The sequence below is a fragment of the Lepeophtheirus salmonis genome, chromosome 1 (genome assembly GCF_016086655.4).
Source record: "Lepeophtheirus salmonis chromosome 1, UVic_Lsal_1.4, whole genome shotgun sequence".
Lineage (NCBI taxonomy): Eukaryota > Metazoa > Arthropoda > Copepoda > Siphonostomatoida > Caligidae > Lepeophtheirus > Lepeophtheirus salmonis.
In genome coordinates this window covers 23,744,136-23,757,934 of record NC_052131.2, presented here as the reverse complement: position 1 = coordinate 23,757,934, position 13,799 = coordinate 23,744,136, and the positions used below count along the sequence as shown (strand labels likewise).

General features: G+C 31.0%; 1 protein-coding gene across 1 annotated transcript; it reads left to right on the top strand.

Moving 5' to 3' along the window:
- Window positions 1–4,346: 4,346 nt before the first annotated feature.
- Window positions 4,347–6,372, top strand: LOC121131911 (chymotrypsinogen A). Its single transcript, XM_040727346.2, has 6 exons — window positions 4,347–4,484; window positions 4,555–4,784; window positions 4,852–5,068; window positions 5,124–5,534; window positions 5,596–5,787; window positions 5,856–6,372. The coding sequence occupies exons 1-6, from the start codon at window positions 4,355–4,357 to the stop codon at window positions 6,035–6,037; spliced, it is 1,362 nt and encodes a 453-aa protein (XP_040583280.1). The 5' UTR covers window positions 4,347–4,354; the 3' UTR covers window positions 6,038–6,372.
- The last annotated feature ends 7,427 nt before the right edge of the window (window positions 6,373–13,799 follow it).

The window sequence follows — 13,799 nt, the reverse complement described above, 5'->3', positions numbered from 1 at the left end:
AAATATTAGGGATCACGTCTTAGGAGCAAAAAAAAATTTTATTTGCAGCTCCAAACTAATCCATATCTTTTTTTTTGGGCCTTAAAGCGTCTTATAGAGCCCTTCAACCATTTGAATTTACTATTAACAATCCGGATAATAAGTTCATCCTCACATTGGGCAAAGCTAACTCATATATCCAATTCTTTAATCATATCAATAAACAGTATATTTTGAAACACACAACTCTTTCGGTCATACTCCAATCTGACTATAGTTTGTCAAATTGGATGATTTCCACGTCAATAACCATGGGTTAGCTAAGTAAAGACTTAAGATGAATAGTAATTCTATTCATCTTAATAGAACCTATATAGATAAGTTCTTTTTTAATGTATTAAGATGCTTCATGAGAAAGATGAATCTCCGTCTGAAGAAATTGTGGGACAACACAACCTTGTCAAGGAAATCTTAGAATAGTAAAAACGAGCCCAGGAATCCTCTTCAAGTGAAGTAAAAGGCAAAAAATCTAGGAAAAGACACCCCCATAAGTTTCTAAACACTTAAACCTCCGTTAAATTAATTTAAGAGTAGGCAGTGAACACAATACACGATGCTTGTATTCAATACTTTTTCTCTTTTTTCGCTCTGCGATATGCAATTCCAAAACTATAACCAGAGGTTTCTAAAATATGTCCTAGAAAGTAAGAGAGGTTTTTTCTAGTTGGCAATCTGAACAAAGTTATTTATGCAAAGCTGATAGAATTATTTTTTAATTATTGAGAAAACAACAACTAAAGGGTGTACCATAAGTATGTCCCAAAAAATATTCAAAAAAAAAAATACCACTAATAATTTTTTAATTTATTTCTTTTGGTATTTTTGGTAGGCTGCACAGGAATTGGAGTCTACGGTGCTCCACATAAAGTAATTCAAGGGATTCGGGTTTGGTGAATTAGGTGGTCAAACCTCTAAATAACAACCTCCCATGTATCTTAATTCGTCCAAGATGTACTTCTGTGTGGCCCTGCTTTAATGACATGGAGCCCCTTTTATACCAGCACCAAATACCAACCCTATAAATTACGTTAAGGGCAGGAAAGACCGTGTGCACAGCAAGTTCTAGTACTGCACAATATCAATTGTCCCTTTGTCCAGAATGGTGGAAACATATTTCCGTCAGAACCCACAATACCCAAAATCATGCTAGAAACAGGGTGTATTGTCTTCCCAACATGGCAAATGGATGCCTCTACATCTTTAGGTCTCTTTACAAAATCTTCAGTACTTCTTGAGTTTGACACTGCAGCAACACTTTTTGTTTTTTCATAAGAGAACACCAAAAAAGAACTTTGGCCTCTTTTTAGTTTGTTAATAATTTTCTTGCATCTCTCAAGTCTTTTCTCGTGTTGTTGGGAAGTCAGTCTTTGAAATTTTGTAAAGAGTCTTGATTTGAGGCCTATTTTATGCCTCACAATGCAGGTCGCAACATTTTGTCGATGTTTAACTCCCTGGTAATCTGACAGATCTTACTAAAGGGAACATCTTCAAATTTGTCTTAACTGCACTAATTTTGGCTTCTGTACTTCCTGAACGTGCCTCTCACTCTGAGGACGATCGGAAAAGCTCTAAGTGGCATTGTATTTGTTCTTGACTTTGTACACCAGGATTATGGAGACACAGAAACGCTCGGTAATGCCCTTGATCTTGTCCCCAGCGTTAATACGCGCAGCGATTTTCTTTCTGACTCCTGCAGGATTTCACTGTTTGTTTGTTTATTACGCTAGGAAGACACTGAGGTTAGCAAAATAAAAGCTCTTACGTTCAAGCAACTTACTAATCTTCATAATAAATGAGTTATATTGAAAGTATCACTGTTCCTTTTATATGTACAAAGCACCTACATAAATAAACATTATACTTTCAAGTTATTCCTTCATATGAGAACTTTCAAAAATTTATATCAAAGAGGCCAGTTGAAAAATAAGCACACAAAATAGTCTATTTCATTGAGCAGCGTATCTTAGTGGGGGGAAGTTAAGTGTCCTCAATTTAAAAAAATTAATTGTTCTAAGTTCGTAAGGGTATATTGGCTCATAGGATGTAAGCTTTCCATCAATTAATGCCTTAGATTTTAATAAAGCAAAATAAATGGCTGTAGACTTCTGTGGAGACTGTTTTTTCCTTTATGATAATCCGAAGAGTATAGAAGCTTTGATTAAATACAAAGGTCTATTTTGCAGACACTTGAATTTGATGGCGACAGTTCTTTGCAGAATTTTGACAGCCCTGCTTAATGCTGCTTGAAATAATAGACACGTACATGGGTAGATAGTGTAGTAATTATAAAGTAATAACTAGTTGGATTGGGCAGACAGACGGAGAGTAACAATAAGGGATTGCTCGAGAGTTATAAGTGTAAGTCCTTGGTGGACTCGGAGTAATTCCAGCTTATATGTTATTGCTATATAAGGAGTAGTTTTTGTGTTTATTTCCTTCCACTTACAGTTGCTTAAAAATGATCTAATATTGCTGTCATTACAGCGAAGCTGCTCTCCTTCTAAACATTCTTCAAATTGAGGAGATGCCCACATTCATTTATTTTCGGTTTCTTATATTTATAATTACCCACAGCATATGGTTTATCCACTAGTGATGGGTCGGTCAGGGCCGAATAAACCGGACCGGCTATCCATCGGTCTAAACTGAGTGAGTCGATGAACTGCAGTCTGGACCGACAAAAATAAGAAAAGGAAAATATGTGTCGTCACTCACTTTTTTCAAATTGTATTTATATGAATTATGATAATTAATTTCCTTGCTATTTCCAAATAGAATATTCATATGTCTCTGCAGGACCGTTATATAATTTTAAAAGCTATTTTTTTGTGGTTTACGTCATCCTTCCGCAAACCAATGTAGAATCGAATCACGTGACTTTTATTATCGGTTCATTTTTTTAGACTGTCCCACTGAGTTGATCAGGTGATCGACTCAGACCGATAATGGACCGATCCAACACTATTATCCATCACTGTTCATTACACAATTGTTTTAATTCAATGTCTTCCTTCATTTCATAATCCTATTACAAAAAATAATAATTCTAATATTAATATATTTACAAAGTGGGTTTTTTCCCTGCATAGTTTTAACTAGAGTTGGATTCGAGTATGACTCGAACTCGTCAAAAGTAAATAAAATATTTTGTAAATTACTCGAACTCGTCCAAAGTATAATTTGAAAAACCCAATACAGTTTGAGCTCTAAATACGGCCTCACGGAAAGAGACCATTAAACTTTGGGAGGTCAAGGTCAAAGTTCAAACTAGCACAAAATGTAAAAAGTACATACTCTACCACAACTTTGATACAAATTGAGATACATTACTCAATTTGATTTAAGGCCAAGATTTTGCTCTCTATCCATTCTGGTTGTTTTAATATTTTGTCTAAATTATAGAAAAGTACTGAAATAGCAATACTATCGATTCCAATTCATGTTCTAATTTACGTCATAAATCAATAATATATTTGGGATAGTTTGAACTTTTTATATTTTAAATCAACTATTTTAGAATGAATAATATTTATTAAATATCAAAAATTTGAATTTCGATAAAAAATAACAATATATGAGCTTCAACTTCTAAGATTCGTCCGCTGCAAAATTGATTTATAATTATATAAAGGCTGAGCAAACAAACTATATAGGTCCAAAGTATATTCAGATATTAAGGCTTTTAGGTATTTACAAAGTTTTTCAAAGGATTGGTAGAATAGTTATTAAATGAAAGAGGGTATTTATTTAAAGCCTCCCGTGTAATGAATGTCTTATGTAACTTTATTTATTAACTTTTATTCTGATAACATAAAATACATAACTCAACTTTAAAAATAATATTTAAATTCACGATTATATTCCCTATTTAATTTCATAAGTATTAAAAAAAAGTCGGCCTTATTTGATCAAAAAAAGAAAAGAAAGGAAAGTACATGTTCGGTTACAACCCAACCCTTTAGACATCTCTGGTAGTCATTCTGCACTCGTGTAGAGCTCCAGAATTGCAGCTCTGTACTGTTCCATGTTTTTGGTTATGACGCTCTTGTTTGTAGGTTTACTTTGATTATTTTTTGTTTACAGCTTTTTTATCAAATTTTATAAGGGTTAAGCATCGAAATATAACAAATAGGACATTTAAAAAAATGTTGAATTTATACTGAGAGGCCTTTATTAACTGTAATCCTTCTTTCAAAATAATTATTGCGAGTCATTCTAAGCACTGTCAAATACTGAAAAACAGTTGTCTATAAAGTACCTATTCATGTAGACGACATTAAAAAACACATGTATATAAACTTAGGTACATTTGAACATGATCCTTGAAGATATCATAACTTTTATATTTTTTCTCATAGTAGTATCATGTACATTTGGACTTCGACTTGATGTAAAACGACTCAAAGAAAGGGAAGCAGTCAAATCACGATCCTTGGATCAATGTGGTAAGTTTTCTCTTCTTTTATTTAGTAAAAAAAATAAATTCCACGTCATTCGTCCTTATTAAATTTACAGGATGTGGGTATTCACAATATGGCAAATCGTCGTGTGATTCCCTATCTAGAATCATTGGTGGAAAAGTGGCACGTCCTTTTGAAATGCCATGGTCGGCCCTAGTTGCTGTAAAACAACAGGAAGATCTTTATTCCATTTGTGGGGGAGTTCTCATTAATAGGTGGTTCGTGCTAACTGCAGCACATTGTGTACAGCGGGATGGCGTGACTGCTAAACCATCAAAGGTCCATGTAGGTTCTATGTGTATTATAGCCATGTTAGTCTTTAATATAAAAAATGGATAATGGATTATTGTAGGTACAATTGGGCACATTTCTGTTCTTTGTAAAAACAAATAATTCGTTTGTAACAAAGGCTATGGAAGTCATACCTCATCACCAGTATAATGCATCAATTGTCTCAAATGATATAGCCCTAATAAAATTAAGGAGTAGACCAAAAATCAGTATGGCTATACAAACAATTTGCTTACCCTCAAATTTGGAAGAGAAATACGAAGAACGTATAGCTTTTGGTAATAATTTAGTATTTATTAATCAATAACTTTAATACATAATTATAATACATAGTGTCTGGTTGGGGGAAGACAAATACAAGTGTCAACAACACAGTCAGCAATATTCTTCGAAAAACTGCATTAACTGTTTTAAAAAATAGTCATAAGTATTGCAAGTCTGCAACTTTAAAATCTACACGATCCTCAAAAATATGTGGCTATGGATGGGATCGGGATTCTTGTTATGGAGATAGTGGAGGTCCACTTATATTGAATGAAAACGGCCGTTGTACACTGATTGGTCTAGTCTCCTATGGTTTTGGCTGCGTCAAAAAATTTCTTCCTGGGGTGTATACACGGATTACGAGTTATATGGAGTGGATACGACATCATGCTCAAAGGGGAGGCTGCATGGATGATGAGGCTCCATTTAAATGTGATTTGACGTGTACAAATGTTTTATTATATTCAGGGATTGCAGTGAGTAAGTACTGAGCTGAAATAGCTGATTATAGAGACCTCGTATGTTTTATATACATATACAGTTGTTGGAGTGAGATCTAGTTGCTATAAGGGAGTATGCTACGCGTTAAATCCTAGCGTAGATCTGTGTCGACATGTGAAAGATCCCTGTCAACAAGGATTACATTGCCCCTATGCTTTTCAATGTCAACTAAGAGAGGTTCTATATGGCGTATATAATAATCCTACCTACAAACGAGTAATTCAAACGGAGAGTATGGAAAAGTTATGTTGTAATCATGTTGTTTAAAACCTAATTTATTTTTTTACATAAATTTAAAAGTCTCAGGAATAAAGATGGAATGTAATACGAGAACTGGAAACTGCTGTGATTTGGACAATCCAGGAAATAATCTTTGTCAGACTTTGAGAGATAAGGACTATGAGAATGAAAATACAAAGCCAAAGCCAAATAATCAATTTGGAAATATAGAAAACGTTGAATGGACCAAAAACAAAAGATAATGAATTAACCTCTAGCAAGGAATAATCTATACACCCTCCATATTTCTTATACCTTTTTTTGACGTACTTAAGGCTATTTATAATATTTTTCTATTATATGAAAGATAAATTTAATCATCTTATAATTGTTTTTCAGAATTGAGTGATTGATATTTGTTGATATTCCGATATATTGTTTTTTGAGATATTTAGCAATTATTATTGTTAATATTCCGATATTATGTTGTTTTTGCATATAAATTTTATATACAGTTTTTTTTTTGTTTTTGTTTTTTTGCTTTTGTTTTGTTTGAAGCATGAGGTGCATATAGAAGAATAAAGTACATATACATATATCTGAGGATTGCTTGATTTGATAAGCCCTGATACAAAGGGAAGAAGATATATCGATACTAGATAATTGTTTTAAGGATTTTAAATAACTATATTTTTTGAATATTATTCTGATACTAGTAATATATCTTAATTTTACATTCATAAATAAAGCTGGAGGGCCTTTTTTTAGTTAGCAATCTGAGCAAGTTTATTTTAATTTTATGAAGCTACTATCATTACCATTTAGTTTTTTAGTGGAAACATCTTAGTATAAATTAATAACTAGTACATGTGCTCTTGAAAGACGGAGAGTAACATGGAGGGTTTGCTCCTTGGTAATTATAAGTGTAAGTATTTGCAGTACTCGGAGTAATTCCAGCCTGTATGTCCTTTCAATATTCTGAGTGTTTTCAGTGTTTATTTGTTTCCACTCACGGTTGCTTGTAGCTAATCTAATACAACGTCATGATAGCCAAGCTGCTCTACTCCACAAACATTCTTCAAATTGAGAAGATAACCGCCTTCATTTTCGGTTTCTTTTATTTTTACATATTGGTAGGACATGTTTGATGACTCAATGCCTATAGCTTAAGAGTATAATAAAACACAATTATTATAAAAATGATCATAATTACATCATTCGTTCCCATTATCAGTTGTGACCTCTCCTTGTTCATCATAATCAACTAAAGGTAAAGATTATCTCAGGGCAATGGGAAACATTTCAATGAAATACATAATAACCAAATAACTTATATTATACTTTGTATAATTTTAAAACTTTTACCTAGGAGATTCAGGACCGACCTTCGGTCACTTACTCCCACTGTGGGCTCAAGGGACCACTCTTCCAACATGCCTTCTATTTGGCTGAAAAAATAAATTATTAATTTAATGGAAAAAAAGTTACCTGAGAAAAATTATAACTTTAATTAGCTGCAATAGGTAACTCCGTCCCAGATTAGGTTTTTCCGGTAGTGCACTCATCATTTCAGAAGAGCGATAAATTGCTCAAAATTTCGCTTATTTATATAAGCTTGTATTATTTTTTCGGTTTCTACCTCTTATGAGATAACATCAAAATATTTGAGAAATAAATTATTTTAAAAATTGAATTCCATGCTATATCTGTGACCTTCTGCTGTTTTCGGTTGACAAGTTTACCTTTCATGTAGCTAGCCACTTTAAGAAAACATAGATATCGGTTCCCCCAAAGATACCGCCAGCTCCATCCTGTGTCTAGATACCGTCGCAAGATAAATCTTTATTATGTTAACGAATCTTCCCAACTGATTTACGACATAGTAAATTGACATAAGATCTGGAAATCTCATGCAAGTATAAGTTCAAAAACTTGAGAAATCTACATACAAGATCAAACTAATTATGAGGTTTAATTAGATGATACTACACAAAACCTCGTAAATACATGTCTCCTAAGACAGTGGTTCCTTAACTTTTTGTGCCATGGCACACCAAAAGACAAATAAATATTTATTGAGATACCCATTTTTATGAAACCAATCATTTTGATTATTTTATTCTATTGCAAATAATGTATGGTTGTCACAAATCTTACAGTACACTTGAACTTGAAATATATATTGAATTTAATTGCAATTATAAAGAGTTGTCAAATTCAAATATATGTACATATACGATTTTTAATTGAGTGGGAGCGCTCATTGCTTTTAAAAACGAGTGGAAGTCCACTCACAAAATTAGTAACTGAGCCGGAGTGTGCTCAGGATTTCTTGAGTGGACTAATGCTCTGAAACAAAGCATAAATTATTTCGTTGTCATGAGCACACACAAAAAATAGCACCTCTATACTAAAATCTTTTCTCCTTAAGAATGAAACAATAATCCTAACAGCTTTCGGAATAAAAATTAATGTTCATGCTGTAACTAATAAATTACCTTACTCACTTAACGTCATATTTTTTACAGCTCTAACTATGATAATGTATTAAATATAATTTATATCAGATAATAATAATAATTTATACAAGATATTTACGGTTATAAATATCATTTTCATGTTTCTTGAGGTAAAAGCAATCAAAGTATATGATTTCAATCCCAGACCAAAAATTATACGAGTAGTGTTTTGTATAAATAAATAAACATGAGATTTGAAATCATTGTGCGATTATTTTTAATTTGAATTTCATATAATTTCTGGGTAATTAATATATCTTTTATTTAATATTTCAACGTTAAAAAACAAACATTGAATATTAAATCACTATTACTAGAATTAAAATTTGAATAGCCTCCAATTTTGATCAAAATTTTAATCATATATTTTTGTTTTAAAGTACCAACTTATTTTTAAACTCGCTAAATCTCTGAATAAATGCAATAAAGAGCTTCCCTTTGTTTTTTCTAAGGTTTTTTTTAATATCCCCATACATGCCCAGAGTTTAGGCATATTATTTATGTATTTAAATTAAGTCTCTTATTAGATTTGTTTTTTTCATTAACAAGTGTAATATGGTTTAAGTTGTAATATTTATCAAATTACTATTATTAAAAAGAAAGAGAGAAAATTTAAAATTAAGAATTTTTATAATCTTTTTCAAGGTCTCAATAAAGTGATAAAAAAAACTTTCTAATTTTCTGAAAGAGAATATTTTCATAAAAAAAAGATAAAATGAAGTATTTCACTTCATTCTCTGAAATTAAAAAAAGATAAAATGTATGACAGGTTTTTTTAATTAAATAATCAATTCATGACGAAATGAAGATCACTTGATCAATATTTTTCTAAAGAAGTGGCGTGTGCTTCACTTTTTTTTCTCTTCACGGGTTCTTGAATATAATTGAATATCGTTTATTCATGTCTCATTCTTTCATGGTTTAAAGCATTTTGTGTACTCTCATTTCAAAGGGGTGTAATTGAGGAACATTCCCACACAATACCTCCCGTGTCATATTTAAGTTTACGATTCAGATTGTTCTTCAAACTTTTTAAAAAACTAGTCCTTGAAGACAATGAAAACAAAATTAAATTTATTTACAGTGAATTATAACTTAAATCTACATTTTTTGTTCATTAAGACCATCATCAGTCATAATATAGACTTCTACTCTCTTTCTGAAAGCCACAGAAATCTTAAGGAGGTAGTCTTCTGACAAATTAGCTCATGCAGCCTTGATGGATGACTCCAAAGATCTGACTGACCCATGAGGCTTGCTGCAGGCAGCACCCTCGACCTATACCTAGATGAAATCATTCAAAGGATTGAGAAAAGGAGAACTGGGGGGCTTGATGTTCTTGAACACATTCAAAAGAAGCTTGGCTCTAGGCAACCTCTTCTCACTGGTGGCAGTCCTAATGTGATGTTTCTTTCTCCTTGCTCTTGATTTTGCTCCTAAGTCATCTTTAATTATCCATGGGAGCAAAACCTTGAGCAAATTTATCTTCTTGGCCATTCTGCGAATCGTCTTCCCTGGATTTCTAGCTAGACAATTTTTGACACGCATAATCATGGTCTTTTTTCTCAGTGTTCGTTTCCGACACTGTCCAGACAGTGACGCATGGTATACGTATAACATATAAATGACGTCATGTTTTATCAGGGAGGTGTTAAAAATCAAATAGAAGAAGTCTAGCAAGAGGAACTGAGGTTCTGGTCCGATTTCTTCCCAACTCTGTTTGTTTCTGTGAATGGAAGAATTTGATAAATTTATTGAGTATGATATTCCGTTCCAAACCCTTAGATCAATGGGTCTTCGTGGAGTAAGATTTTGAAAAAGGGTTCACATTCGCCAATCATTCTCGTTGCCAATGATTCATACTCCATTTTCTGGTTTTTTTGTTTCATAATTTTGTTATTTATCCTACAATGTATATTTTTTTAAAACGTCGTGGAAAAGCTAACTACACAATCTCAATCAATTCACCCTTTTGATATAATTTACAATTTAAACTCTTTGAAGCAAAATCTTGGGAAGGTATAAATTTTCATGTAGACAAGGAATCTAATTAAACTAAGTGGTTTACAACTTTGTTTATAGTTTAAGGACTTTATATTTTTACATTCATACAAATTAACAAACTTGGAATTAATATTCTAATAAATCTACACACAAACATAATTTAATAAAAATTGAACAATTTATTTCCCTTGAAGTGAGCATCTAATCAAATTAATGTAACGATGCAGCTCTAGAAACAACACACTCAGGAGCATCGCAGTCTTTCCTAGAAAAGGAAATATACTTAATGTATATGGACTTCAAAGACAATTCCTAGGTCAGAGGAAGTAATTGTAATACTATAATGTTTACTTACATATGGTTAATCAGTGCAACTCTATCTACCCAATTTAAAGAACAATTTTAAAAAAATCAAATTTTGAGTCTGTTTTTTTTAAGAAAACTATTTGATTCCCCTAACTTTGGACGCTGATAGAACTAATTAGCCCTTCAATAAATAAATATTAATTTTTTGTTGAAAAAATTTCGTTTTTTATAATCCAATAACTTCATAATTGATCCATTAAGTTAATGAGGAAAATATATTTCATAGGACTAAAAATAAGCAGTATATTTCATTATGATACTGCTATTTCTTTATTAGTTTGTCTAGAAAAAATCAAGTACTTACGACATAATTAGCCAAAGTTATGTAGTTCACATATATTGAACCCCATGCATTGAATGGACAATAGCTCTCAAATTATCAGTTTTTTCAAACATAAATAGAATACACAATAGGGTGACAATAAAATCATTTTTTTTGGAAAAGTAAATGGCTTAGGTTTAAAAATGGTTCGTAATTGTACAAAAAAAACATTAAAGGAAAGTTTCAACAGTTTTAAAAATATTTAAAGGCAGGTCAAGAGCCCTAAAGTTTTAAAAATTTACATTTTTATAGAAACAACTGAGTATTTTCTTGAATATTGTCCATATACTTCAAATCAAAGCTTTTTGTAAGAACAATAAATTGAACTTACTAAATGTATAATAAAATATATTTTAATATTATTTCAACAAAAATAATATTTATATGTTCAAAATAACGCCAATTGAAGTTGATTGACATTTAGCTCGTTGCACTTCTTTTTTTTTTCTTCAGCATATTGCATCCCAACTATTGGACTAATAAATATGAAAATTGGTAATTACGTTTAAATCAGATTAAATTCAGCTAAAAAATTTAAATTTTTAATAAACATCGCTTTAGTGACCTTTTTATGATATTTTCACGACAAGTGACCATTTTAATTCAATTCCAACATATAAAACTATAAATAAAAATATAAGTCATCCTAGTCGAAGATGGTAACTACAAAAAAATATATCACTTGGATACGTTTTTGTTCTTTGTTCTTAATTATGCATCAAATAAATGATGAGCCAGTTTTAAATTGAACAAAGAGTACATACATATTTAGTAAAATAAAGCAAAGTGTTTTTATGCTATAAGTTCAAATACTGGCAACAATAATGGAAATTCTGTTCTACTTGAAAAATTGTTAGGCAAAAAAAAATTTACCATTTACTTGAAGACACCATATAATGGAATTAGTTATTGGAACTGTTTTCCAAGAGTGTATGGGTGCCACATCGTCACCAGATATTCCTTTGTTCAAAATATTCTAAGAAAAATGGTCATTAATTAACACAACTAACTTTAAGCCTAGAACCGCAGATGAAGAGCTGGCCAGTCTTTTGGAAGACATGCGAGATAGTACTGTTGAATTTATAAAAGATAATCTTAAACAAGATATTAAAGAGACGAAAATAGAGAACTATTTAAACAATTAATTACATTTCTCAGTGATGTCCCTGAGTGTGGAGTTAATTTCATGTCGCCTGGTACAATGTTTTATATCTGTTGGCTTTCAAAAGTGATATATAGTCTCAATAATAGGATATTTAGATAAGAAATCAGATTTACTCCAAGGAAAGAACGAAGATTACGTGATGTTTGTGTTTCCATTATAAGATTATGTATCAAAACTTGAGTTAATGTATCTCAAGCCTCAAATTCTCATTTGAACGATCTCAGTTTAATAAAGTTGTTAATCGAATATTCTTCAATTAATAGACATATTTACAAATCCGCTTTTTGCAAATTTTCCAAACATTTATGGTATTTGTCGGAGGAACTGGTTCGACTCGCTTTATTCGATGATACAGTTAGTTTAACTACAAAAAGAAAAATGCTTAGCTCTTTCGAAGTTAAGCACAGGAGGACAAATAACTTAACCATTGATTTTATGCATAAAAATATTGAAGACTTTGTCACGAAGAAGTAAAAAAAAAAAATCATGAAATTGTGGAGCTGCCTGTTACTTTTTTAGAAATTGACCCACTTACACCTATCTTGTGCATACTAGACAAGTTGTAGGGAAGACTAAATGGAGGCATTAGAAATAGTTGCTTCTCTCCATGTAGGTAATGATCTTGCTGAAAAATGAGTGGTGCTCATCACAGATTATAGTGGGTTAATAAGAAATGACGAGTCACAACTTCAATGTCTTATACAATTCGTGGAATGCCATTGAAGGATCTACCCCAACACCAATAAGAAAATACTTTACAAAAGTTATTAGCATTTGTCTAAAACTTACAGTAAGAAAATAGAAATTACTTATATATATGATATTATAAAAAATTATCAAGATACTGATTTGAAAATAAAATTATATAAAAATTTTTATAATTGGAGCTGAATAAATCATGTCTCTAAATATGTAAATATAAGTAAAGAAAGTACTTGTCCTTTTATTTGATACTTCATCGAGAAAAGATTTTTATTACTGGTTGTATGTGTTAAAATTGAATAAATAATTAATTCAGAGTCAATATACAGGTATTTTTTTATTAAAGTTCCAGATACAAGTCCACATGTACGGATATTACACATAATTTTCCAGTCTAATTATGAAACAATTACTACATATTTTGTTGAACTAATTGAATATAAACTGTACAAGTTGCATGTTAATATATGATCCAGTGAAGGAAATTAGTGTCAGATTCGAGTAATACTCTAACTCCAATAATAACGCAACTTTATTACTAAAGTCGACTATTTTCGGAAAATTACTCAAACTTGCTTGAAAATAATAATTTAACAACTTAAAATATTTGAGTATTAAATAATATCATCTTCATGTGTTTCTACTTTTTTATTGATTATTTCCGTCTTTGTTTCTTTTATCTAATTGGTCCTTATTTTTTCTTCTTTTTGAATTTTACAAATCGAAAGCAAAAAGAAGAATTGGTAATAATGGTACACCCGGTCACGAAATTCTTTAACTTCATATACAATTTTACTTATTTTTTTCATTGAAAAAAAAAATCCTATCAAAAAAAATAATTGACTTTATAAAGGATATTTTCATAATTCTTACTTAAGACATTCATTGATTATAAATAGATAATGTTCAAATTTACAAAACAATTTTTCCCCCAAATTTTACATAAA